The 26,572-nt window shown below is 43.0% G+C and overlaps 1 protein-coding gene across 1 annotated transcript; it reads left to right on the top strand.

Moving 5' to 3' along the window:
• The first annotated feature begins 24 nt into the window (after positions 1-24).
• TXNDC5 (thioredoxin domain containing 5) lies at positions 25-26,495 on the top strand. Its single transcript, XM_055704498.1, has 10 exons — positions 25-331; positions 5,346-5,495; positions 8,363-8,468; positions 9,751-9,847; positions 13,282-13,397; positions 15,313-15,399; positions 18,354-18,494; positions 21,454-21,536; positions 24,336-24,465; positions 25,101-26,495. The coding sequence occupies exons 1-10, from the start codon at positions 87-89 to the stop codon at positions 25,221-25,223; spliced, it is 1,278 nt and encodes a 425-aa protein (XP_055560473.1). The 5' UTR covers positions 25-86; the 3' UTR covers positions 25,224-26,495.
• Positions 26,496-26,572: the final 77 nt, after the last annotated feature.

The following is a 26,572-nucleotide window of genomic DNA, read 5'->3' as shown; positions in this document are numbered from 1 at the left end:
GCGCGGCGGGCGGGCGGGGCGGGGAGGGCCGGGCGGAGGCGGCAGCGGCCGCCCGGGGTTTGGCCGCTCGCTCTGCCGGTGCTGCGATGGCTCCGCTCCGCTCCGGCCCGGCCTGGCGGCGCCTGCTCTCCTTCGCCGTGCTCGGTATCGTGCTCTGCGGCCGGCCGGGGCGGGCTGAGCCCGAGCCGGAGCCGGGCCCGGAGCCAGGCCCAGACGCGGGCCCGGCGGCGGAGGCGGACCCGGACCCGCACGGGCGGCACCTCTACAACGCGGAGATGCTGCGGCACGGCGCCGCCGCCGCCCCCCACTTCGTCATGTTCTTCGCCCCGTGGTGGGTATCCGGAGCGGCGGGGCCCGGCGCGGCGCGGCGCCCTCCTGCCCGCCTCTTCCCCCGTTGACGTGGCGGCGGGAGGCGGCCGGGCCGGCGGCGGGGGCGGCCTCGGGGTCGCGCCGCCCGGAGCCCCAGCGGCCGCGGCCGGGCCGGGCGCCTTCCCCGGGGGCGGCGGGGGGACACGGGCGTTAAGTGGCAGGCGGGGGGTGCGAGCGCCGGGCCGGGGAGGGGGAGCTGGAGCCCCGCGTGTGCCGGGCCCCGGGCCTGCGCGGCCGGGCTGGCGCTGCCGGGGGCTTCGGCCGGCCCCGGCGGCCGTCCCCTCCCCAGGGCCCGCGGGGTGAGCGTGGGGCTGCCGGGGCCGGCGCTGCGCCGGGGCAGCGGGGGGCGAGCGGGGCCATCCCCGGCCCTGCTGGGCTGCACCGGCCCCTGCCGCCCCCCCTGCCCTTCCCCGGGCTGCTTCGGGGTCCTCGGAGAGGCCGAGAGCCCGCGGCCCCTGCGTGTGGCCGTAGTTGCGGTGTGGTGACCGGCACCCTGTGCCTCCAGTCTCACAGGTGCCTTCGTTGCTGAAGTTACGTTCGCCTTGCAATCGCAAAACTCAAGGGTGAATTTGCGGTGGAAGCAGCACAGGGCAGTGCAGTGCCCCCAAGGCCGCAGGCAGCCGTAGTGGAGCTGGGGAGTTCCCAGATTTGCAAGAGACCTGCTGGGCTTTTGTCCTGGGCTGGCGGGTTTGGCACGAGGGAGTTGAGAGGAGCCGGAGAACAGGCTTTGCTGGATGTTACAGCTGCCAAGAGGCCAGTACTTCTCATCTCTGCACCTTTCTAGTGGCTGTTCATATTCCCCTCTTCATCTCTTGCCCAGCCCTTTTTTATTCAACTTACGAATATCCAGTAGAGGTTATTGAGAGTTTTGTGTTAGGGTTGGTTGTTTGGGTTTTGGCCTTTGTTTTGTGATTGGTTTTGGGGTTTTTTTCTTCCCTCCAAGTTTTCTTAAATTTAGATAAAATGAAGTTAAGGGAACAATGTGCAAAAGTTATGTTTTGATCCCAAATTTACATGCTGCCATTGAGGCATACGTGAGTCATGATGCTCTTTGAAATCAAGGATTTCCTTTCAAAACAGAGTAGGTACTTCTGTTTTTGTTTTTAACACCGACTTGTTTATGCCATACAAAAATGTAAAGCAAAAGCTTGAAAGAGCAGATGCCTGCCTTTGTTCTCTGAAGATCACAGAAGTGGAGGATGCCTGACTTGCTGGTGAAGGACCTTTGCCTGAGAGTGCTGCAAAGCCTAAGAAATGCCCATGCAAAACGGGAGTGCTTCTGCTCTGGTTTGTTTTCAGGTGGTGATATCTGTGTTTGTCCAAGCTCTGACTGACTGTTTCACAGGCATCCCTAAAACCAGATGAGCTTTTATCTTGGCGCACCGTTTGTAAGGACACCCTGTGCCAAAAGGGCTGTTGCAGAGTCCAGAGTTTGCTGCACATCCTCAGCGTGCATGAAAGAGAGCACTGGCCTTGCAAACTTGGACTACGCAGTGCCCTTGGGAGGGCCGAGGATCGCTGCCCAACTTAAGTGTGAGGGAGCTGCATCATTTCCCAGACTTGTGGCTTCTCTGCACGTTCTTCACACCCTTAGCAAGCTTTCTTCAGATCTCTGGGTCTTCAGGACCCTTGGTCTGGACTCCTGGCTCCTGACAGGCAGTGACAGGGGCCAGGTTTCAAAGGGGAAGAGAGGCAAAGGGAACACCCAAGTGCTCAAGAGGGGTGCTTATACACACCAGTAGTTTTATCGTCAGTGGGATCAGGCAGCAACCTGACAGCCCTGGAGTCTATATTGGAGCCTCTTGCCCTATTCCTAGGTGATGTTAATGTGCTAATCTCCTAATGCTTCTCTCAGAGGCATGTGCTTTGGCACTGCTCCTTGTAGTTACAAGGGACAAGCCTAGCCGACAACCCAACAACGTTCAGCTAGGATTGTCTCTCAGATTGCTACAGACGCTGCTAATGTTGCATCCTCAGTGCTACCAGTAAGAGTTGGGTTAAAGCAGACACAGTCCTTCCCTTCCAGATTCTTGAAACACAAGTTGCTGAGGGCCTCGCTTCCAGATAGCAGCAGTACCCATGAGGTCTTACATTTGTTTCAAATATTGTGGGCTACTCCAAAAAAGAATGTTCTTAGACATCTGATGGCAAATGACTTGGGTTTTCAGTCATCAGGCTGTCCCTCTTGGTAGCTGCACTTGGCAAGGGGCAGAACTATAAGCAGGTTACTGTCTCAGTGGCACCAGGTATTCCTAACATGTGGGCCATGCCAGTCACGTGTCTACAAAGGAATGAGATTCCACTGCTTCCTTAGCTGGAAGGAATCTCAAATCAGCAGTTTCATTGTGGTGTTCTGACCATTACAGATCGTTTCAATATACATGGTCTCTTGGTAAACCTCTGGAAGTCCACTGAGCTGAAACAGACTTGGATCACCGCTTTGCTGCTGTTGAACTGAACTCCATTAGACTGGATTTTACCTTAGCTGGATTCTTTTGTCCAGAGTGAGACTGGTCCTGTGCTGCTTGTATCATTATGCCTGTTTGTCCCAGGATCTACCAACATTTTTAACTGGGTAATGATTTGTGCTGTGTCTTGCTGTGGAGCTGCCCTTGCTAGCTGCAGAGTTCAAGTTCTGCTGGTGGCATCCAGAAATGTCTGTGCTTCTCAGTGACTGCAGAGGGCTTATCAGTAACTGCAGTTTTGACATATATGGTCCCTATGTACCTTTGCATCTCTTGTCACAGCCCAGGAAGTCTGCCATCCAGTTTTGCAGATGAGAGGTGCTGATACTGTGATACACCTGGCTCCGTGCAGTAGAGCAGCCTTGTACTTCATAGATTCTGCCACAGCAAAATAATCCCCAGGCATGAGCACTTGTGGCACAGGGTTGCTCAGAGTTAAAATGGGCAACCTGTCTCGCAAACTCTTACAAATAATGTCTTCGCACCCATCCCCCCTGACGTTAGTGGTGTACAAGAAGCAGGGGTTTCTTTGTTGTTTTTTTTTCCCAGAAAGGTGGATCTTTCCTATGGCCTTGTTAGTCTCTTTTGGATCTTCATTTACATTTGTAAACAGAGATTATGAATGCTTGCACCTTGCTAGCCCATGTAGGGAGGGAAAACCAGGACTCCTCATTGATGCCCAGGTCTCCACCATCCCCAGTAGCAGGACTGGCTCCTTCTCCAGCCCTGCTGATGCGGTGTAGAGTGGTAGCGATGACGGGCTGTGTAGGTACATGGGGCTAAAGGGAGGTGTGTGATGTTGCACAGTCTTGCTCTCTTTATTTTTGACTTCTCTAGTTTTATATATTCTGCAGCTACACCTTAGGAATTTCAGAAAAAGTATTTTAGGGACTGTCTTGGGTTGTATTTTCTTTTGTGTAATGCAGAATTTTTTTTGCAAACCAGGAGTGACAAACTAGTTGATTAGTTGATTACTGATTCAGGTATGAGCATTTTCAATTTGATCTTACATAATCTGAAGAAGGAAGGGAAGGGGGAACTTTGTGTACAGCAGAGATCATGGTGTTAAATATGGACAAGGCAGCTCTGTTCTGCACTTAAACAGCGGGTTAATTACTTGAGATTGCCTTACCTAGTTTTCCACGCTCTGTTGTTTAACCCCAGTTAGTATTCATTCAGTGTTTAAAATCCCTGCAACTGCTAGAGGAAAGGACCGGGGAATCCAAAATCTTCCTCTTAATTCAAGCAGCATGAAAGAGTTGACTGTGGAGGGGCTTCGGTCTGAAGTTAAATATTTAAGGAATATTTAACTTTAGTAATAACACATTGTATCCCTTCACCGTGACAATTCAAAATAAGATCATACTGGAGTTTGTGTTCCCCCACTTAGTGGGAGCATATGTGATCCACTGCGCCTGGCTGTAACGGGACCATATTAAGGTCAGATGTTCTTTATCTTGAAGTAAATCCTAAGGTTTTTTTGTTGTTGGGTTGGGGTTTTTTTTTTGCCTTAATTCTATCATGATACCTGGTAAGGTGGGAATCCATGCAGTTTTTCTACAAGTGGACTCAAAAACATTGTAAAAGTGAAACTGTTTTAAATGGGAACAACTTTCTCCAAAGTCCTAATGGTGTTTTAATAGTTACTTACAAAGTAGACTGTCTAGGTCATGCCAAGGGCAATAACAGTTTTCATACTGTCAGGCTGAGAATGTTTTCTGTTAATCCAATTATGTATTTTCAGATATCTTGGAGGGTTGTCAAAAGCAGCCATTAAAGAGAAATGAAAATCCTTTCCTTAATTTTTCATCATAGTTACAGGAATAGGGTATTGCCATAATGACTTGGAAAACTAGGAAAACAATGAGAATAGTAGCCATATTCTGCTTCCAGGGAGCTGCTGTTACAGCAACTGTATGAGGCCAGTTTTCTGTGTATATGCAGATACAATTAGTTAATGGTGTGCTGCTGGGACAAAGCATGGTACGGGAAGATCTTGAGCAACCTTGTTTAGGAATCGGTCCTAATGGGTTTCATGACTTGCAAGTTATAGTTCCTGTGATGCACAGAAGCACAAATGGCCTTACAAAAAGGCTGGAAACTGTTTTCTTACTTGCTGCTAAAATACACAGTACTTTGAAATTGTTAGAGTGGAAAGAAAGCTAGACAGCCTTGCAGGGTTTTTCGAGAAAGCTGGAAGACAGAGTGCATTTCTTAATAGCCTCATTAAGTTCAGGAGATGTTCAGTAGGCTTTGTAATGTAAAAGGATAGTAGCAAAAAGTTCTCATCTGTTGATGATTTTTACATGAGGTGTGTTTGCAGCGTCCTAAAATTCTTAATAGTATTCACTGTTGTTTAGTGTAACACTGCTCGAGTATGGAAGATTTCTGATTTAACTATTTTTGAACTTACTAGAATCTCCGACCATTCCACATATGACTTTTCCATAGATCCATTCCTCTCTAAACAAGAGCAACTATTAAGTAAATATCTTATTCCTTCTGTCGCAGGTGTGGACATTGTCAGCGTCTCCAGCCAACTTGGAATGATTTGGGAGATAAATACAACAACATGGAAAACCCGCAGGTCTACGTTGTCAAAGTAGATTGTACTACAGATACTCCACTGTGTTCTGAATTTGGCGTCCGTGGATACCCTACGTAAGTATAAAAGGATGTCTGCTCTTATTTTTCTTTTTTAGTTTTCCATGATCCTCTGCCAATTTGTTGAAGCTAACTTCTAAGCTAATTTTTTGGTGGGTTTCTTTGTAGCCCTTTGGACCTCATATGCTCATTTTAAGCCTTTTTACCCTGTTGCCAAGTATCGTGTGATGCATACTACTCTTACTCTTCTTCTTTTTTTAAAGGAGACTGTTTTATGTCTTGGAAGATGGCTGTGTTTAAATGAGGTCCAGAATTGTCTTTTTCTTTTCTCTGGGATTACCTCTTTCTCAAGCAACCTTACAGTATACAGCTGTGACATGCATGATAAAGTTGGTCTCTGGTAACAGTACTTTTAAAAATAACTTGTCACAAATTTGTCAGTACACTGCAGCGTTCATAATCAATGTATAGGTGATCTCTTAAATTTTTGAGTGAATTTGGTGCTCAGAAAATGATATATTAATATTATCACTTAGCGTGGCAGTAGTGATGTTTTACTGACTTCTTAAAGGTAGTTTTGCTTGTAATGATCTAGGAGAAACTCATTTGGAGTTTAAGGTTGTTAAACTTACCCTGTTATAAAAGATGTATGTCTCACTACCTCAGCTTTGGTAGGCAGAACGTGATCTAGAGTATCTCTGAGAGATCAGTCTGGATAGTGTTTTTGGGTTAGATATGCACGCTTTCTTTTTAGCTCTCAGACAGGTTGTGGAGTCTTCTTCTCTGGAGACATTCAAAACCTGCCTGGACGTGACTCAGTGCAGCCTGCTCTAGGAGAACCTGCTTTAGCAGGGGGTTGGGTAGATGCTCTCCAGAGGTCCCTTCCAGCCCTGACCATTTTGTGTGCCAAAAAGGAGCAAAGGGATTTCTTTTACTTGTCATCTTTAAAGCTTCTTGCAGAAATGGATGGGGTTGTTTCAACTGCTTTGCTAATTCTTACCTTAGTGGGGATAAGTGGAGAACGTAATCATCTGCAGCCCTTCCACAGCCTGTATTTTTCAGTTTCCTTCCCTTTGCTTACTTTGTCTGGTGTTACTGGTGACCCCAGCAGCAGCCTGACCTTGACATATGCTCCTGGCCGCACCCACGTTGATGCAGATGAGTGCCACTGAGTAGAAGTTGAGAGTTACAGATAGCGAAGTCATTTTTGAAATGGGAATTGTCCTTAAGGGCAGTTTGTGGTTTAGTTCCAATAGAAATACCAAGAAAAATGAGTATTACAACTCTACTAGTATCCCTGAAAGTGAGTGTTGGTCATCTTTGCATATTTGAACGGCTTTTATCGTGGTGCTGTTCCTTGTAAAATAGAAGGGGTGGCAGAGATTTTGAATAAGAAAAAAAAGAATGGGCATGTAGTTGCTCTCCCCGCCCCACCCCTTTAAGGTCATTGAATGTCTAGGAATAGTTAGTGCTTGCTTTCATCTGCTTGAAAAGTGTAAAAAATAAGCCAGTCATCTGCTAGGTGTAGAAATACAGAGATGAAGGGGAATTCATGATATCAATTCTCTTCCTGTCTGAGTCAGTTTGTAACTAGCCTGTTTTTAAAAACCTCCAGCAAGGGAAATTTCACAGCTTCCTCAGGCACAGAGGGATTGTTGCAAGTCCAGGATGTGCTGGTCTCTGCACTGCTTTTTCCAAACACCCGTCAAAGGAAAGGCTGCATCCCCTTTCCATACCCCTGAGAGTAAAACTGGCTGAGCCGGGTCCCTGCGCTTGTTTAGTACAGTTGTCTCAGGATTATGTAGTGCTGCAAAACACTCTCTCAACTGAACTAGAGAAAACTTACCCTCATTTGAAGAAAATAAAGGTGTAGCTGGATCTCTAAGCTGCTGTCTTTTTTTTTTTTCACTTGTTACTCTTCAAAAGTATTGCCATGAGGCGTGTGTTAGATGTTTTTCTGTTTCATTTTTGTTGTTTTCTTCTTATGAAGTTGCCTTTTTTTCCCCTCAAAAGATTCTGACTTTCTGTCATCACAAGGAACATTCAAGAATATCTTAAATAGAAAAGACAGTGGGAGCTCCTCTCTTTTGAGTGTATTTGCATTATGTGTTTTTTCAGCACTTTCATATATTAGTTTCTTCCAACTGTGGAAAAAGGAGACAGATAAACATTTCAAGAAAAAGAAGCAGCAATACAAAATGACAGCTTGGCAAGGGGAACTGAGGGCTAGGTGACAGTAGTAACTGAAACTATGGTTTGCTTTAAAGAATTAGGCTAGGTCCAAAGTCGATATCGCCCCTTTACCAAATATATTTCCAATTTTAACTTAAATATTTAATAGAAGGAGCTTTAGGTAGTTCATAGAAAAGTTTTGATAGCAATTATTAAATGTTACAGTTGTGAAGTCTTGAGTCCCTACAAGCAGTCACTTACCTCCTTGTCCTGTTGACTTGTTACAGTGTGTTTTTAATCAGTTTAATACCATATGAAAAGTCCTACGTTCCAGGAGCAGTCGGGGAACAAAACATGAGAAGATTTCCTGGGAAAATAAGCATTGGGTATTTTTCCTTTGGAGAGGGGTGAACAAAACAAAATTGATGCATTTTGACAAACTGATATAGGATTCATAGGCACTCTTGGTTATTGATAAAGTAATATTAGGCTATGTTAATTTTTAACATGGTATTTCTTTTTGCTGTTTCAAAAGTCTCCTTTAAAAGCTTACATGGGAATGAAAAAGCATCCTAAGTTCTAGCAATGACCTTTTAACTTGAGGGAGATGCCTGATGCTGATGTCAATAGCCAAGAGAGCTGTTACTGCAGCCCAAGCTGCATTGCTGTGGATTAGCAAAGTGTGTTAGCTTTCCAAGAATGTTTCCTATGTGAAATTTTTTGCCTCACTTTTCTACATTTTGATCCTTTAGCCTAAAGCTGCTTAAACCAGGACAAGAACCTCTGAAATACCAAGGCCCTCGGGACTTCCAGGCACTGGAAAACTGGATGTTGGAGAAACTAAATGAGGAACCATCTGTAAGTGAAAAGGAAATATTGCCTTCTGCAGACTTGCTTATCTATCATTTCTGTTCATTAGGTTTCATTTTCTAGGAGGAAATCTGCTCCTGAGAATAAAAGTCAGGTGGCAATAACTATGGAACAGCTTCCACATAAGTCAGAACAGTAATTAAAGCTGTCGTCCTGTGACCTGCCCTTTCTTTCCTGTATTCCAAACTGCAGTGCGTAATGCAGTTTTTAATGTTTAACATTTTGAGATTTTAGGATACAATTCTTAGCGTCAATTCAGGTGACACCTGTAGGCCATAATGTTTCCAGAATAGCAAAAGCGATTTAGCTGCAATATGTTATAAATTGCATTTGTGTTGGGCTTAATTATCTCTTAAAATATGGATGCCATCTTTAGCTCAGTTATTATCTAATAATGTTGTAGCCTAAAGAAAGGGTTCAAAATAATTGGTTAGGCAAGTTAAGCTAATACCGTAACTAGGAAAAGCCTTGGCTTTAGGGGTAGCACTTACATATAGTAGCCAAGCCTTGCCTAAAATTACATTTGTGATTGCTGTTTCTAATCAATATAAAGCTGCAGTGATTGCTGAGCCACAGTTAGAACATGGTTATATTTAAATAAACGTAGTCTTTTTAATAATTAAACATTAAATGGTAAGCTATTTTAAGAGATGTACTTTGAGGTTCTTAAACAACTCTTTCCAGCTCTGACCACAGTATCTAGAAAGTAGTCACTTGCTTTTGCTGAAGGGCCAGTGGGTTTGCTGCCATTTATAGCTATAAAGCGTTTGCTCTTTTCCCATTGTTGCTGCCTTCATGAAGCCGTTCTGTCCCTCTTTCCAGCATTAGGGGAGTGGAAAACAGCTTTTTCACCAACTACTTTTAAAAAGTCCAAAGACCACTGAAACTGGAGCGATGGCAGATGTAACTCTTGTGTGATGCTATGGAGGAACTTTTATGTAATCGAAGTGTATTAATATATGGTGATGTGATGAATGCCATAGCAGTTACTGTGCTCTGTGACTATACTATAGCCCAGTGAAAGACTCTGTTGTTCCAGTGACTGTGATAGTTTTTTTCTGTGGTAGTCTTTTTCACATTTTGCTTTCAAGTAGTCATTTATTAGGAAATACTACATACCTAAATCAAGCTAAATAAGGACATTGCTTTGGGAATTCAAAATTTCAGAGTACAGGGTTTACAACACTACCCCAGAGTGGTGTGATACAGGAATCAAATACTGTGTATTCACTGTACAAAACAAATAAAAGTTAATTTTTCTTATTAATAGGATCCAGAATCTGATGTGGAACCACCAAAAGCCCCTGAACCTAAGCAGGGAATGTATGAACTCTCTGCAGACAATTTCAAGATGCACATAGCAGAAGGTAACTTTTTTTCATAAGCAAGAGATACTTGCTTTGCGGTGGGATGACCCTGGCTGGATGTCAGGTGCCCACCAAAGCTGCTCTGTCACTGCCCTCCTCAACCGGAGAGGGGAGAGAGAATATAACAGAAGGCTTCTGGGTTGAGACAAGGACAGGGAGATGGCTCAGCGATTACTGTCACAGGTGAAACAGACTCAACTTGGAAAAACTAGTTTAATTTAGTACCGGTCAAATTAGAAAAAAACCAAAACACCTTCCCCCCCCCCACTCCCTTCTTGCCAGGTTTAATGTAATTCCCGATTTCTCTGCCTCCTCCCTGCAAGCAGTGCAGCGCAGAACGGGGAGTGGGAGTTAGGATCAGTTCATCACTCTTCATTTCTGCCGCCTCTTTGTTCCCAGGGGGCGGACTCCTCACGCTCTTCCCCCGCTCCAGCGTGGGGTCCCTCCCGTAGGAGACAGTTCTCCGTGAACTTCTCCAACATGAGCCATTCCCACATGCGTGGCTGTTCTTCACACGCTTCTCCAGTGTGGGTCCCTTCCACGGGGTGCAGTCCTTCAGGAACAGACTAATCCAGTGTGGGGCCCCCATAAGTCCACAAGCCCTGCCAGCAAACCTTTTTGAGCCTGGGCTCTTCTCTCCATGTGTCTGCAAGTCCTGCCAGCAAACCTGCTTCAGCACGGGCTTCCCACGGGGTCACAGCACCTGTGGGCAACCCCCAGCTCCGGCGTGGGGTTCTCCATAGGCTGCGGGTGGGGGTCTGCTCCACCGTTAGTCTCCCCGGGCTGGGGGCACAGCCTGCCTCACCGTGGTCTTTACCGTGGGCTGCCGGGGAATCTCTGCCCCAGCGCCTGGAGCACCTCCTTCCCCTCCTTGCTCACTGGCCTTGGTGTCTGCAGAGCTGTTGCTCTCACATAGTCTCACTCTTGTTCTGCTGACGCAGATTCCCCGCCCCCCGCCCCCCCTTTCTTAATACGCTATCACAGAGCTGCTGCCACTGTCACTGATGGGCTCAGCCTTGGCCGGCGGTGGGTCCATCTCGGAGCCGGCTGGCATGGGCTCTGTCAGGCATGGGGGAAGCTTCTGGCACCTTCTCACAGAAGCCGCCCCTGTAGCCTCCCTGCCACCAAAACCCTGCCATGCAAACCTGCTGCATACTTGCAGAGGCATCAGTAGTGGGAAGCCTGCAACAGAGTTGTTAGTGTTCAAGGTACCTCCTTCCCACTGTTATTTTCCAGTAACACCTAGTGAAAGAGGACGGAACTGTATAGAAATGCAGGAGTTGAATTACATATTGCAGACCATAAGAAAGTTTAAGAACGGCACTGCACTCAGAAGGCAGTAAAATTCAAGCCCCTAATCACATGGAAGAAGCTAGTGGGGCTTGCTTGACTAAACTGTCTCTTTCGCTGAGTTCCTTGCTTAGTCACAGCCTTGCCACTCACTTTGTGTTTTTGCAAGTCCAGTTTCCTCTTTCCCTAAATGCTGGCTTGTTCTTACTCCCAGGCTGCCGTTCTGGATAAATATAATCCACCCGCTTCCTCCTTACTGCCCCCATCCCACTTGAGTCTGGCCCCTTATTTGATATTGTTTAGCTTCCTTCCTGCAGAATTTAATGTGGGCAAAACACTTCACCTGTTTGGCCATTTTAAAAAATATTTTGTCTGGAAGCTTTATAATTAATGCCAGGAGTGATACCTAACATGGGAGATTTCACGCCGCACATGGTGGCTTTTTAGAGAATGAGCAAACTTTGGGCTGCTGTAACAAGAGATGATCCTACCATCTCTATCTGTTTTCCCAAAAACAAAGGCCGGATTAAATTTTATCTATGCCCATGTGATACCACCCGTGAAGTAGATACTAGAGCTTCTTAAAGTAACCATTAACTGATGAGAAATATTTTCAAGCGTAAGAGAGTGTTTTGTGCGGCTAACTTAAAATTTCCCAGCCTATGTGGATTAACACAGAATTACATCAAAATTCTTCATGGATTTTTCCCTAAGCCATCAGGGAGATGCTAAACGTTAAACAACTTTACAGTCTGAGAAGATGGTTGTTTTGTGTATGTGTAAATGTTTTAATATTTTATTGCAATATTTTTATTATGTATCCATTGTCATTCATAGAAGAGACATTCTCATGGTTGTATCTGATGACTGAGTAGGTTTATGAACACCTGTAAAGCTGTTGTCTGCTCTTGACTTCAGTTACAAGTAGTTCAGTGCTTAAACTTAACAGGAGGCTTAGCAGTTGCTGCTGGAAGGTTGACTTTTGTTCTTAAAAAGTCTCCCTTTACGTTTTTGGTGCTCTAGGGCAAGAAGAATTTAAATTTTTTTCTATCAGGGAAGACAGTGTATCAGAGTATGTGGTACAGAATTGCTAATTTTGACTAGATGTTCTTATTCATTCATGAGAAACTTCAGTTTGCAGTTTACTGGACCAAAGCAAACCATGTTGATCAGTTTGAAAGTCTTCCATGTGCAGACCAGGCAAGTTAGAGTACACCTGCTGCTGGAGGTTACATTTCCTAGTTACCTTGTGATGCCTTTCCTCTGACCTCCTTCCGTGAACTTCCTCAAACTAGAAATGAATTCTGGTAATAACATCCCCAAAGCTGTCTTCAAAGAATTATGAATAATTCTGTTAAAAAGAGCTTTTCTCTAGTTGCTGGTGTTTCCTTCAAGTTATTTTTTTCCCTTATTTTAATTTACTTTTTATTTCATATTAACAGAGCCTTGCCTTGCTGTGTGCAAAACTGCACAGCATCTTGAGTTAATAGTAATCTTAAATGAAGGAATTTACATATTCTGGTACTTTGCAATTAAGATTATACTTTAAACAGTAGGAGATAGTACGGAGACTCTCCTCTATGAAACACTGCAAACACCTGCTAAAGGCAGTGATTTCTCATTAGTTGACATGAAAACACAAAGAGCAGGGCAGAAAAAGGAGTATGGAAAGCTGAACAAAATTGTTTAGGTAGTTCATGGACTTAGTGCAGTGGTGTTTCCAAAGAAGTGTTTAAGTTGAAGTCTAATACTTACTTTCATTTATGCTGTTACAGAACACATGTTCCTTGGTGGTTCTTTCTACTCTGTAATAGGGCAAGTGATTGATATCGTAGATTTAGACATCGTATCAAATGGTTAGGTTCAAAATACCAGTTTTAATATCTCATTTGTTGGCTTGAGGCTGTGAAGCTGTTTGGATTTTCAGTGAAATTGGCAATACTGTAGGACTGCATACAGATTGAAAACCTAATTGCTGAAGTATTCTGTCCTGGCCTTTGATTCAGTGCTTCCTATCTTTAACTCAGGAAATACCGTGATAAATTTGCAGTCTGAGATTAGGACTTAGTCTTTAATTGCAGCCAAGTTCATTCCAAATGAGTTAAATGTGTTTGGTTTTTCCTTTTTTTTCTTTGACTTAAAAGGTAATCACTTTATAAAATTCTTTGCCCCTTGGTGTGGTCATTGCAAGGCTTTGGCTCCAACCTGGGAACAGCTGGCTCAAGCCTTCGAGCATTCGGAAACTGTCAAGATTGGCAAGGTAGGTGAAGTGCTCTTAGTCTGAAAATGTGTTTTGTGTGAATAAATGTTTCAGCCAAATATCATGCTTTTCATACTGTGATTTGTAAATAACAATTGTTTTGTTTGTCACCTCTTAAATCCTTTTATAGTCATTGTTTCTGTTTGAATTTTGGGATGGTTATTGTTTTTCTTGCACATCCACAGTTGACAGGACTCCCTCATTTTAAGCAAGGGCTTGGAAACACAGCTAGCTCCTTGTGTTTCAGAGAGAGCTGGAAATAAGTAATGCTTTGGATGGGGGGAGTAATATTTTGAGATGTGGTTTTTTTATTGTGCTTCCCCTTTGTCAGAACTTGATAGATTTTAGTATTTATTTTGAGTGGGAAAGTGACTTCTAATGTGGTTTTTACAGCATTGGATTTGTTAGCAAGTTTTAGACCTACAGGGCTGCTTATGATTAATTATTTCTTGGTTGTTTTTCCCCCCCACACACTCTTTACCTCCATAGAACTTTCTGAAGGTTTCAGGGGGGTCTTCCACCTTAAAAACTGATATCTTGTCCTGCTTTACTATTTCCCTTAGGGTTTGATAACCAGGTTCTGTGGTGTATTTACCATGGGAGCTTGTTACTTTTACGTGGAGTGACTTCTGTGCAGAGGTATGGAGGTGGTCTGGCAATTGCAGTTACTGGCTTTATTTGCTGACCCATACCTAAGTCCAGGTGGCACATGATGTGAGTCCTTCTGTATTTCACGGTGGAAAAGTGACCAGGCTCAGTTTCTGTGTCCTTAAGCTTTCAGAGTGGTTCTACTGATCTGAAAGACTGTGTAACAGTTCGCAGTGTTAGTCCTGCAGAGGGACGAAACCCCAGCTATCTCCCCTGCCTCTGCCCTCGTAGCACTTTCAGCTGTTGTTTAGGGGTGATGAACTAGACTTCTTTCTTCCTTAAATTATTTTTATTGCCTTTGAAAGTCTGCGAATTTAGGTACGCTGTAGATGTACAGAGCAGGTCAGCATAACTGAACTTTGCAGAAGACATCTATATAATGTTGAAACCTGGTGGATATAAAATTAGATTCCCCCTGAGAATAAAATATTGGAGGCTTTGCTCCTTTGATGCTGTCTGTACCAGATGTTGCAATCTGCTGATTTACTTTTTGAGAACCTTGCTTGCTGTCTGGTAAGATCTTTGCTTAGCTGAAGTATCTTCTTGAAGTTACCATTCTCTGATACCCAGAGAAAAATTAAAAAAAAAAAAAAATTCATTTTATTCAGTTGTCTGTCGTGTTTGCAGTTACTGTTACTGATAATTGCTATTTAATAAAGCAACTATGATTTCTCTTGACGCCTAGTCAATTTTGTGTAACTGTGTACCTTGTGAAATTGCTTGAAACATGTCTTGGCTAAGATTGTAAGTCTGTAAGTAAGCAAGAAACACAACTGTTTCTAAGATGGTTGAACCATGACCTTTATGTAATCTGGGGGAATAGCGTCTTCACAGCAATGATGCCTGCTGGCTGGATGCTGTTTAATCTTTGGAATTGATCTTCAGGGATCTGGAGCAAAGTATTTCTAATGTAAAATTCAAAATCCAAGTCAAGACAAGGCTCCAACGCTGAAGTTACCTGTTTTTTTTCTGCTTCAGAAAAGATTATAAACTGATAACTTTACAGATTGGTTTATGACATACTAGAATTAAATGTTGCTGTGCACTGGAACTTCCCGTGGAGTGAAGTTAACTTGTTGGCACATCTTCTGAAATTACGTGATATAATCATTCTCAAGACAGTTCTTAGTACTGAGTTTTGCTAAGCATTATCTTGCTCGTTTCTGTATTTTTCTGCGATTTTGAACATAAGAGAAGCTATGATGCTTGTTGTATGTTTATTTTATGCGCTGAATAATTTTGTGGGGTTTTTTTCTCCCAAACGTAGGTTGACTGTACTCAGCATTATGAAGTCTGCTCTGAAACCCAAGTTCGTGGCTATCCCACACTCCTGTGGTTTAGAAATGGTGAGAAGGTAAGTCTGCAAGCTCAGCAAAAGATCACACCAATTTTTTTTCTGAATAATACTTGGACTGTGCTTATGTCCTGGAAAAAAAATCAAACAGGTGGGCATATACGAAGTCTTGTTTGTGAGAGAAAAGGTGCTGGAGGTTCAGTCATGTACTGGAAGAGGTGTACTTCCTCCACAGATAAAAGTTAGACGTTTTGCTCTTTGTGCTCTCAAATAACTGGTGTGATGTCCATAAACCTGCAAGCAGTATCTCCAATTACACTACTGTGAGAGAATTCTGGGTTGGGTTTACTTTTATCTTAATGCCTTACCTCCTATGGAACACAAAAACATAGATCAAATAGAAATAATAAAAAATAGTGTAATTTTCACAATGTGTATCAGAAGGTTCTTATCTGCAAGTGGTGCCTAAGTGATGCAAATTTTCTTTCTTAATAAATCTGAACCCTTCATATGACACTGTGAGGGAGTGTCCTGTGGGGCCCAGTTGGCATTTTTCCTTGTAGCAGTTCAAAGAACTACAATATTCTGAAGTTATGGGGAAGCAAAATATTTACGAATACCATGCACGTGAACAGCAACAAATAAACATATTATAAATAGTAGTGTTAAATAGCATCTGTTTCACACTTTCAAGATTAATTGTATGTATTAAATTGACATTAAAAATAGGTCTGCAAGCAGAGAACCCAGAACTCTGCTTTCAGCTCTTACCTGCTAAGCTTTGGGATTTTGCCCCATTCATCTTGCATTCCTTTTTGAACATCTACAGTATCAGAGGTGAAAGTTTTCCTGCTCAGTCCGCTTTAGTGGCTGTTGTTCGTGGCAGTTTTGTGGCCATAAGTACATAGCGGTGCCTGGGAGGTTTGGTGTCAGCACCCCTGTAAGATCAGGTCACTGCATGGAATTAAAATGAAGGAGCACCTGGATTTTTGAATCCCAACCTGATTCACACAGGAATTACACAGCCGTGTTACCACTCGAGCAGCGGTGCCTGGCATGTGTCAGGAGCAGAACTGGAAGCTGAGGGAGTTGCTCAAGTGAAATGTGGTAGCGGGTCCAAGGTGAGAGGTGTTTTCAGTTAATGAAATGTTTGCCTCTATGTGCCCTGAGTCTAAGGAAGTCTTCTGCTGTTTCTCCAGAATGATTTTCCACGTGCTTTATTTTTATTTATCAAATACAAACGGCAAGATACGTTGCCAGAGCCATACTATCTTGATCTAGAAAAGCTTGCTGTGTTTTTTCTCGACAAGTCAGATTAATTTATTTTTTTTTGGACCCTTTGTAATTATTAAAGTTTGAGTTGCTTGGAGTTACTTTAATCAAGAGTGCTGTGGAAGAAAAAGTCAGATCACTGTTGTTGTATTTGGTAAAGCTGAATCTCAGCCATTAGTCTGAACAGTATATTTCTGTTGACATCAGACTGGCTTTTCTCCATTGGCAATGTGGTATTCCCTGGTGGCATACTGCCACCAGAATCGCATGTTTCTTCATGGGCTGATAAAATATATTTTAAAACAAAACCACAAACCAACTCCCAACAACTTTCCAAAAATCTGACCCAGAAATTCTTGGAAATCTCTCTGGCTACTATGGTACTGCTCAGTGAGTGGGGAGGAAGAGAAGGAGGAGAGCTGCTTCAGCCATCCAGCCTTGTTGTCCCTAATACCATCACCCCCTTTGTCATAACTGAGTCACACCATCCCTCTTGGTTAGATGCAGCAGAAACCCCGGGATGAGTGAATGGGCACTGACCCTGCCCTGCTGAAATGGATTCAAAAAAGCAGGTACAGGCTTCTTGCATTTCTTTGTGATTTAGACCCAGTGTGGGGAAAGTGGCTTTAGTTACAAGTAATATTATCAATGACAAAAGAAGAAAAATGTGTAGAAAGTTCCAAAGATACAGGAAAGAGTCGGAGAGGTGTCTGTTCTTCCTTCCAACGTATGGAGGCTTGTGTGCTGTTTCTTGAAGAGCATTCCTCATCTGCGAAAGGAGCTACATCTTGTAGCCTGCACCTCATGGGACCAAAACTCAAGAATCTTATCCAAAATGCATATGTAGCGTCTCGTAGAGATGATCTCTCTTGTGAACTGAGAAATTAGGACTGATTTTCACAGAGCGTGCTGAGGGCAGTCATGCATGAGTCAGTTTGGAGACGGTTTTGATTTTTTTGTTTGGATTTGATTTGTTTTGTTTGGATTTGAGACTAGAAGCTGCTCAGAGGTGCTCTGATTTTTGTCCTCTAGAGCTGTGAAAGTACCTGAGATACGGGGAAGCTTCTAAGGCAAACTGTGGCTTCTCGAAGATCTAGCTGGTTGAGGGCTTTATGTGCAGGTTCAAAAATGTGACTGAACTTCTGTGAGAGCGGTGCTGTTGGAAGTGCCTGCCCCACAGCAGGCAGCTGGTTTCTCTTGCTCCCAGGTGAACTTGGGCACCCAGGGAGCGTTGCCTTACTGTTCAGGGGTTTTGAGGATGTGTGACAAGCGTGTGGGCCATGGGAGCGACTGTGTAGTCAGGTAACATGCAAGTCAAGGCTTTCAGCCCTGTCGAAGCACTGGGCAGAGCTCTCATGGTAACAGAGACCACCACCAAACAGCGACGGGGATTTTATTGTTCCTTGCAGTAGCTTTAGGTTCAAAAAAACCCCAAACCTTGAAAAAGCTGACTAGAGTGAGAGATGAAGGTCAAAGTGGAAAAGTTTCTAAAACTTGTTTCTACGTTTCTAAAATACCTTTCATTTCAAGGAAATTTTAGGTTGTTCCCTTTCGGTACAGGAGAATCTACAGCAAATCCCGAAGACGTGGAGTGAATGAAATGCCATGGAGAGGTTTAACAACTAGATAATCATATTTATTATGGATGTGCTTACACTTGGCAATCTAGGCTTTTCTGGTGATTATTTGTTTGCTAGATTAACTGTATATGCACTCTTATCCAAACTATTTGATAATTGTAGGGTGACCAGTACAAAGGGAAGAGGGACTTCGATTCCTTAAAGGAGTATGTGGATTCCCAACTACAGAGCTCCGGGAAAGCACCACCAGCAGATAAACCCACCGAAGCCCCGCAGCCCCCCCCAGAACCCCCCCATGTTGAGGTGAGTACTCCTGCACTTTGCAGTGATGTTAGAAGTGTTCAAACTTCCAGCAGCCTGTCCGAGTCTTCCATGAGTTTCTCTCTCTCTGGTAGCTTGACAAGTTCTAGATGGAAACTGTACCAAATACTTTCCTGGTTAGTTTTTTAGTAATTAATGACTGGAATCAGACCATCAACCCTAGTGAAACTTTGACTAACTTAATGAACTAATTGGACAAGAGGGAAAAAACAAAAATCTGGCTCCTTTTGTATGGTTACAGTAAGTTGTTTAGACAGAGTGGCATAAATGCGGTCTTTTTTTTTTTGTCTGCGGAACTGCTGGCGCCTCAGGCTGTATGACAGTGTATTTCATCGCTATGGAGATGAACATTTCTTGCAAGATTCTCATTTGAACTCAGGAAGATGGCACATACTGCTAAGCCCCTAAAACAAGCCAGGGTCCTTCCTATACTTACAGATTATTTGCAGAAACAACAAACAAGCAAAGATTATGGAGACTGATCTAAATGCGGCTGATGTGTCCTGTGACAAGAAGGCTCCTCGGGTCTGGAGGCTTATTGTAATCCTGGTTGTAGGAGCTGTAGGGGTTACGAATGTTGTCAAGGAATTGACCGGAACAACTTTATCACCTTTGCATGGTTGTACTTCATGACATCTAGTTTTCTGTCTTTTCTAAATCCCTTTGGCATTTCATCAGCCATTTTTCATGTAGCTGAATGTAAAATTGGTGAGGTTGAGAAATTAGGGCTGGTTTTCAAGCACACTTTTTCATGAAACGTGGAAAACATACTTATGCCTAGAAAATAAGGGACGGTGATTTATGCTTCCTTGTGATGTAGAATGAACTTAGGTAATTAAAAAGCATCAATATTATTAATATAAATACAGTTTATATGCAGCTTCTCATATGAAAACATTACCCTTCCCAGTTGACTTTTCCAGCAGCGTTACTCATCTGGCATAAAGTGGCTTACCAGACGTTACAGATAACATAGATTTGCAATTTTTTTATACCCGTCACATTTTAATTTTTTGTTAAATTGACTTCATATTTGGAAGATCCTAATGAGCTGGTGTTGGTACAATGCAGAAAGTAATTAGTTGTCTTTCTATTTTTATAGGAATAACTAACACAAACCACATGTGATTCATATTCCCACTTACGCTTTGCATGCACCAGCACACATACAAGCAGGGAAGAACTGGGGGGGGATTTTTTTGCCAAATAATAGTAGACACAGTGTAGGTCTCAACTTGTCTTTGCAACTTTACATCACAGCTTTGGATGCCACCTTTTCTTGGTCGCTCATCTTCAGACACCTTTGTTCTGGTTTTGTTTTCATGAATTTTGAAACAAGGGGCTAGCCCGTGTAGCAGCAAACACTGCAGTTACCCACAGCTGGTACCGCGGGCAGCAAAACAAACGAGTTCAGACTCCAAATTTATGTCCCGGTGTTGAGCCTGTGCATGAATTCCCCCACGTCTTACATGGGCCAAGTACTTGCCAGCCCTTTCACTGCACTTTTGTGTCTGTGAGACTTCTCTTCTGTCTTTGCCAGACATCACTAAATTACTCAAAAATGATCCAGATGGATTAAGGTAGAGTGACCATCAGACGCTCAGATTATGTGATCGCGTAAGATGTCTTTTCCTAAGAAACCAAGCTAAAATTGATCTCTCTGATACTATTTTTGTGGGAACATAGTTCACACTGCTATTCTGTTAGTAATTTACAGATTTTTCGAATTTGTTTTACTGTGCAGATAGTGGGGAAGATGATTCTTACGGGGTTTTCAGCTTTGGCACCTTAGAATCTAAATGTTTGGAACATCTGTTTTACATACCCATTTAGGAGATTTGGAATAGAAGAATATGTGTTTACTGCTTGTTTTTTCTTCATTTAATTATTTGTAATTATGTAATAATCAAAAGTATAATTTTAAATAATTCTTTAGAGGTAATAAAAGTTCAACTGAATGAAATAATTGCATGAACTAACAGTTATTGACAAATGTTTAAAGGTACTGGGTAATTTGTAATTTCAAGTTTCTCTTTGGCTTCTCTTCATAAGACTCTTACTGGGTTTAAAGTAGAATTGGTAATACTGTGAGTTGCGCTTTTGCTTTTCTTTTACTTTCATTTGAGTTTGAAGCTTTTGTAGGCATGCAGTTTATTTATTTTTAATCCCTCCCACCCCCAAGTTCTCACACAGAAATGAAGTTTGTTACGGTTCTGTGCTCTCATATGAGACTCTCTGCAGATGATGTGCTGTTCTCCCATCACTCCCGTGCCATTGCTCCTGATGTTATCAGGAGTAAAAATTCTTCCTGGCATCCATGTGAGTGTGGTGTAGTGATGTAGTGATGTCCTCCTGACAGGCAAATATGTGTTTCTGGTAACTGTTTTGTGTGTGCAACACAGGGATATAGCAGAGAGAGAACAGCTGTCAAGACATCATTAGGATGCCTTGAATACCTCATTAAACTCTCAGATGGTCATTATGTGCTTCAAGCCAGCTCCTCTCAGGGTTGTTGCTCGAAAGATTTGCATGACAGTGTATTACAATGAAGGTGATTTTTTTTTTTTTTTTTTTTTTTCCCCCCCAACAACTGAAAATTCAGATACGGGCAAAACCCCTGAAAATAGGGATGTTTTGTTTCTCCAATTACGGATGAGATTCAGTGTGAAATACGCATTTCTCTACATCTCTCTAGGGGAGGAAAGTAGCTGAGGGGTTAAAAGTGAGGTGTGCTGCTGCTACTCTTGTTTATATTGTCAATAATAAATAGTATATTTCCCAGTTTGAGTTTCCCTTTCAGGTAGCTAAAAGCTCATTTGGCTGATGTTATATCTACAAAAAGTTTTGACTTTTTTTTCCTCTCTGTTTTTCTTTTCTCTTTCTTTTTTATTTTCTCTTTTTCTTCCTTCCCACCCACCCCCCACCCCCCCTTTCTGAACAGGCTGCAGTACTCTCTCTCTCTGAAAAAGACTTCGATGCAACCATTGCTAGAGGGATCACCTTTATTAAATTCTATGCTCCATGGTAAGTAGTTTGCACCTGTGCTTGTTCAGGATTATTGCAGTTCTCAGCTGTCAGTGCATTAGCTGCTGTAGGTCTTTGAGCTGTGCGTAGTACTGTATTTGTTGTCTGGATTTAAAACACGAATTAACTGAAGAACGCGTGTGTTGGGAAAAGGTACAGCAAAAAAGCTCAAACTGTTATAGCTTTCCTGGGACTCCCCTCTGTGAAAAGGCTGATAGAGAAGCTTTACTGCGTCAGCCTCCAGGTAGTGCTGGGCAACAAGGAGAGTGAAGCTTTTGCCACAGACTTAGCAAGCTGCTATCCCTTGAGTAGGGTAAGGTGAGGGTACCAAATCACCAGTCTTCAGAAAGCAGAGCACGCTGGCCTTTGGGCCCGATCCTGCCACAGCCAGCCTCTCTTGGAAGCCTAATCTGAGCACTTGGGAATTGGTACAGACTGTAGAACTATGAATAATTGGCTGTTACTCTTCAAATAACTTAACAAAAACCTAATTTGCACAAGTGACAATTTTGAGATGTTCTCAAGAGTATATTCCGTGCAGTATGTTCTTATAGTGACCCAAGGCAGACGGTGCATAGACACCCAATGGAAAGCACTGGGTGGGGAAATAATGTCCCATTACTGGCAAATCCAGCAGAGCCTGGGACCCGAGCTGGGGTAAGACCTCAGTATTACGAACTCATAGGACAAATACTTCCCCCCTTTTCTTACTGTTAAGAGACAAAAAAGAAGGTTTTGCATTTTTATCTCTGATTTATAGGCTTCATCTTACTTGTGCGTGGATTGAATTTAATGAAAATTGCATGCCATCTTTCTCACCCAGGGCCCAGTCTCTTAGCCAACAGAAGGGAGCCTAGTGTAGGGGGAAGGATTAAAATTAAGTTGTATTTCACTGTGTGAAAGATAACACATCTCTGATTTCATCACTAGCCATCCCATTAATGCAGCATCTAAAATATAAAAGGATATTTGGGGGGGGGCAGTAAAAGGTTACCGTTACAAAACCACACAAACAAATGCAACTCCTATTTAAATGTGCTCAGGAGTATCAAAATATTGCAGCTTAACTTTGACAGCAGGCATGAGTGTGTTTCTTATTGTAGGCAAAAAGTACTAGGGAAAGTTTCATTTTACATAATCTCAATGATGCAGTCTTTTCCAGTGTCGTCACCTTTTTTACCGCAGTTTGGTTTGCTGCTTGAGAGCCACTTCTATGCTCTCTTACGTCTGAAAGATCTGCTTTTGGATGTGGGCAAGGATCTGCCACCGCAGTGTTAAGCAATACCCAGCCCGTACACGTGCACACCCCTTCACATTTACTGCTGCTTTCTTCACTCCCTTTATCCTCTCTGTGCACTGCGAGGGACTGAGCTTCAATGTGCCTGTGCTGCCACGCCGCCACCAGCAGAACTGGCTGGTAAATTCAGTTTACACCTATGCACAAAGCAGCTCCGAGTCTGATTTCTGAACCCCAGGAGTTGTTGGCATATGTAGGAGTTCATTATCTGAGAAACTTTTTCTGGAAAAGTTTGAGATAAAGAAACGGTCCCTTTTGAATTAACTTTTCTTAATAATATCGGACTTTAAGCATCTGCTCATCTCATGAGATTCTAATGGGGTGCTGCTGCATCTCACAGATCGGATCGTTGTGGGATGGCAGGCTGAGAAATGGTGGTTCAGGATGCAGAGTGAAGTTCTTAAACCAGTGTGTGCTCCCTGGCTGCGATGTTCAGAAAGCCACCGTTTAGGAAAATACTTCCTATATTTACGTAGCTGGTATCCTAGTTTTAGCTCCGAAAGTCAGACTCATATATACAGTGGTAGAGCTCTGCGTATAAATGACCTTTTTCTCTTCCAAGTGGATTAACTTATGTAGGGCTCGGCAAACAATATTATGTTGCTTGCTAGTTCTGTCTTTCAGTTAGTTTTGGGTAAATATTAATGTTAACTTGCATAGTAAGCATAAAATCGTCCTGGTTTAGTAGCGTTTGTGCATGGTCAGAAATGCTTTTATACTGTCACTGTGTATTAACAAGGTGGTTTAAATATACAGTGGCTTGCATTAAGAAAACTTTTGCTGAGACATCTTTCGTTATTTTTGTAAATGCCCTGATCCAGCCTCGAGGCAATTACGGGGCTGTTTTAATAACCCAATTAAGGTGCAGCTGGGTTAGAATAGAATGAGCAATGCAGTTTTAAAGTCTGAAGTGCTTTGGGAATTCTTCTTGAAGGCAGTAAGAAGTTCAACTTACGAACTTGGCTAAGCCAAGTTCAAAATATAAACAAAATTAATACTTTACTGTACATTGGTCAGGGAGGGCGTTAGGAACTGGAAGAAATTTTTTAGGGAAATTAAAATCTCGTTTAAATAATTAAACTCAGGCTATGTAACTGGCATATGCTACCTGAAGACTTAATTTTCACTACAGACGTCCTACACCTTACTTAAACCGTGTTTGTTTCTAAGCGATCTTTTTTTTCCCTGCATTTAAATATTCTCTGTGCTCATCTTTATTTGGCTTCATACTCCTTTGTAGGGTAAAATGTTCAGTGTACCGACGTCCAGAATACCATTCCAGATGAGACTAACAAAGGCCAGAAACTACTTCAGTGCTTAACTTACATAAAATCACTCGTTTTCTTCTCTCGTTTACTGACGTTAGAGTACAAGGGAGTTGCAGGGCCAGATCATCAGGGGATAGGACAGGCAGCTAGTTAAACTTACAGCTATTGCAGCAAGGCAGCAGAGATAAACTGGAAGGTGTATCTGCTAAACAAATCTCTGTCTTTTGTTTCTAGGTGTGGTCACTGTAAGAACTTGGCTCCAACTTGGGAGAACCTTGCCAAAGAGCAATTTCCAGGTTTGACTGATGTCAAAATAGCAGAAGTAGACTGCACCGTGGAACGTAACGTCTGCAACAGATTTTCGGTAAGTGTGAAAGGTCCGAGATGAACGGCACAGTATTGTGTACCCAACGTGAAGGGGCTCCAGGGTGCAGCCGAGCTGGCCGCTGTGTGGCGGGTGCCTGGTGACAGCGCAGCTGTGTCCCCCCTTAGCCAGAAAGGGGTAGGTAGAGCAGCACCTGGTGACACCCTTTATTTCCTGGCCTGTTTGTTCAGACTGTCATTCTCATTATTGGATAAAGCTGAAGAAGTCCCTAATTTTAAGACTCCTCCCTCTGTGAAAGCACCAACGCAGTCTGGTGGTAGCTGAGGCAAAGTTCTGTTCTGGGGGTGCGGGGGGCACGAAAAAAAGTTTTTGGTGCTGGTAGGCAGACAGCCGAAGGCAGAGCTGGAGCTGCCGTTCCAAGAGCCTAGAGGAACACGTATTATCTCATTTGCTTACAAATGTTCAGAAATGGCAGGTTGGTGTTAGAAGTTCTGTTGTGGTGTTTGGGTTTGGTTTGTTGGGTTTTTTAAAAAAAATTACGACGACTTACCATTGTTCTAGAGGAGTTTGGTGGCTTTTCAGAGTCAGGTAAAGACAAGCGAAGGATACCAGTGAGTTTGGACGTTAGTAACAGGTTTCTTTTCTCTGTGTGTGTGTGTGCATGTCTTTTGAAGGTACGTGGTTATCCTACACTTCTGCTTTTCCGAGGTGGAAAGAAAGTCAGTGAACACAATGGAACAAGAGACCTTGAATCACTGCATAGTTTTGTCTTGCGTCAGGCAAGGGATGAATTGTAATAAAAGTCTGGATGCTCTGTCCCTGGCTGTCTTTGTACAGTAGCTGAGGGATTTCAATCATTGCTAATTTTCAAACAGTGTATTTGGGGGTGGGGGTGGGGACTGGGGCATTTTTTTTGTTTGTTTTTAGGAAATTGAATGTACTAAACACTGGCATCTTCCCTCTGTGTGTGTGTTAAAGACATGCTACCCTGTGTGTGAAGGAAAACTAACAAGTAGTTACTGTGCAAACTGAGAATATTTTCAGCATTGGTAGTATTGCTGCATTCCCACATTCCCGCGATGAAGTGTAAATGGTTTCCTTTGAGACTAAAATACATTAAGAAAACCAGCTTAAGGGCACCAGTAGAATATTTTTGTCTTCAGGTTAGATTTGGTTAAAAAGTAATCCTTACAAACTGCCCACCATTGCTAGAAAGGTAAAAGCTACAGCTGTGAGTCACTTCTGCCTCTACAACTGTACTTGAACCCTATTTGGCTTAATATAGCTGCTCATTAAGAAATGGAAAGTCACGGGAGGTTGAAAACACACACACCTTTGGAAGATACCAGGCTGGTTGTTTCCTGTTAATCCTCTCGGCATGGGAGGTCTAGCCATAATGGAAGTGATGGTACTGTAACACGTGCCTGAACATTACCGATGCCATAGCGTACGTGTGTCACGTGGATTTTCATAGGCTGCTTCCGTCCAGCTCCAGGGGAGTGACTGTGCTCTACTTCCATAGAGCCAAAGTGGCCAGGCGCTATTATAACTGCTCCGTTAATATTAAACGATCAGTTAAGACTTCAGAGCTGATGACGTGTTTCCTACCCTCGCCTGAATCCAGACTTTGTGCTGACCTGCTCCTTATTCCAAGTACTGGGAGAACAACGAGTAGTACAATGTTTAATTATTTTTTTTTTTCCATTCAGCTGTTCTACAGTAGTGTAAAATAGTTCCCCATGCTTCTTGAGCCTTAACTTTTTTCCAAGGTGTAAGCGTTGATAAGTTTGAATGCTAGGACCATGCACTCTGTGGTGCCTTGGATTATAATATGGATCTATTCTTTGGTGCATAAGATGTTCCATGTTAGACATAACTGAAAGCCAAAGAATTTACACTGCAGAGACTGTCACGATACAAAGACGACAGCAAACTGAGGACTGAATTCTGCCGTCTCGTGTGCGTAGAAACTCATGGAATGAGGATGGTGACAGGCTAATTTGACTAATTTGTCAAGATGCTGATTTTTGTCCATCATATGGAGTTGGTTGTTGTTTTTGTTTTTTTTTTTTTAAAAAAAAGGTAAAACAGCAATGAACTTTTAAATCGGTGAATTTCTCCTGGTACTTCACTTCACTGTCTGAAC

This window comes from Falco cherrug, chromosome 3 (genome assembly GCF_023634085.1).
Source record: "Falco cherrug isolate bFalChe1 chromosome 3, bFalChe1.pri, whole genome shotgun sequence".
Classification (NCBI taxonomy): Eukaryota; Metazoa; Chordata; class Aves; order Falconiformes; family Falconidae; genus Falco; species Falco cherrug.
Note: the sequence above shows the minus strand (reverse complement) of the source record. Positions and strands in the feature narration are given on the sequence as shown.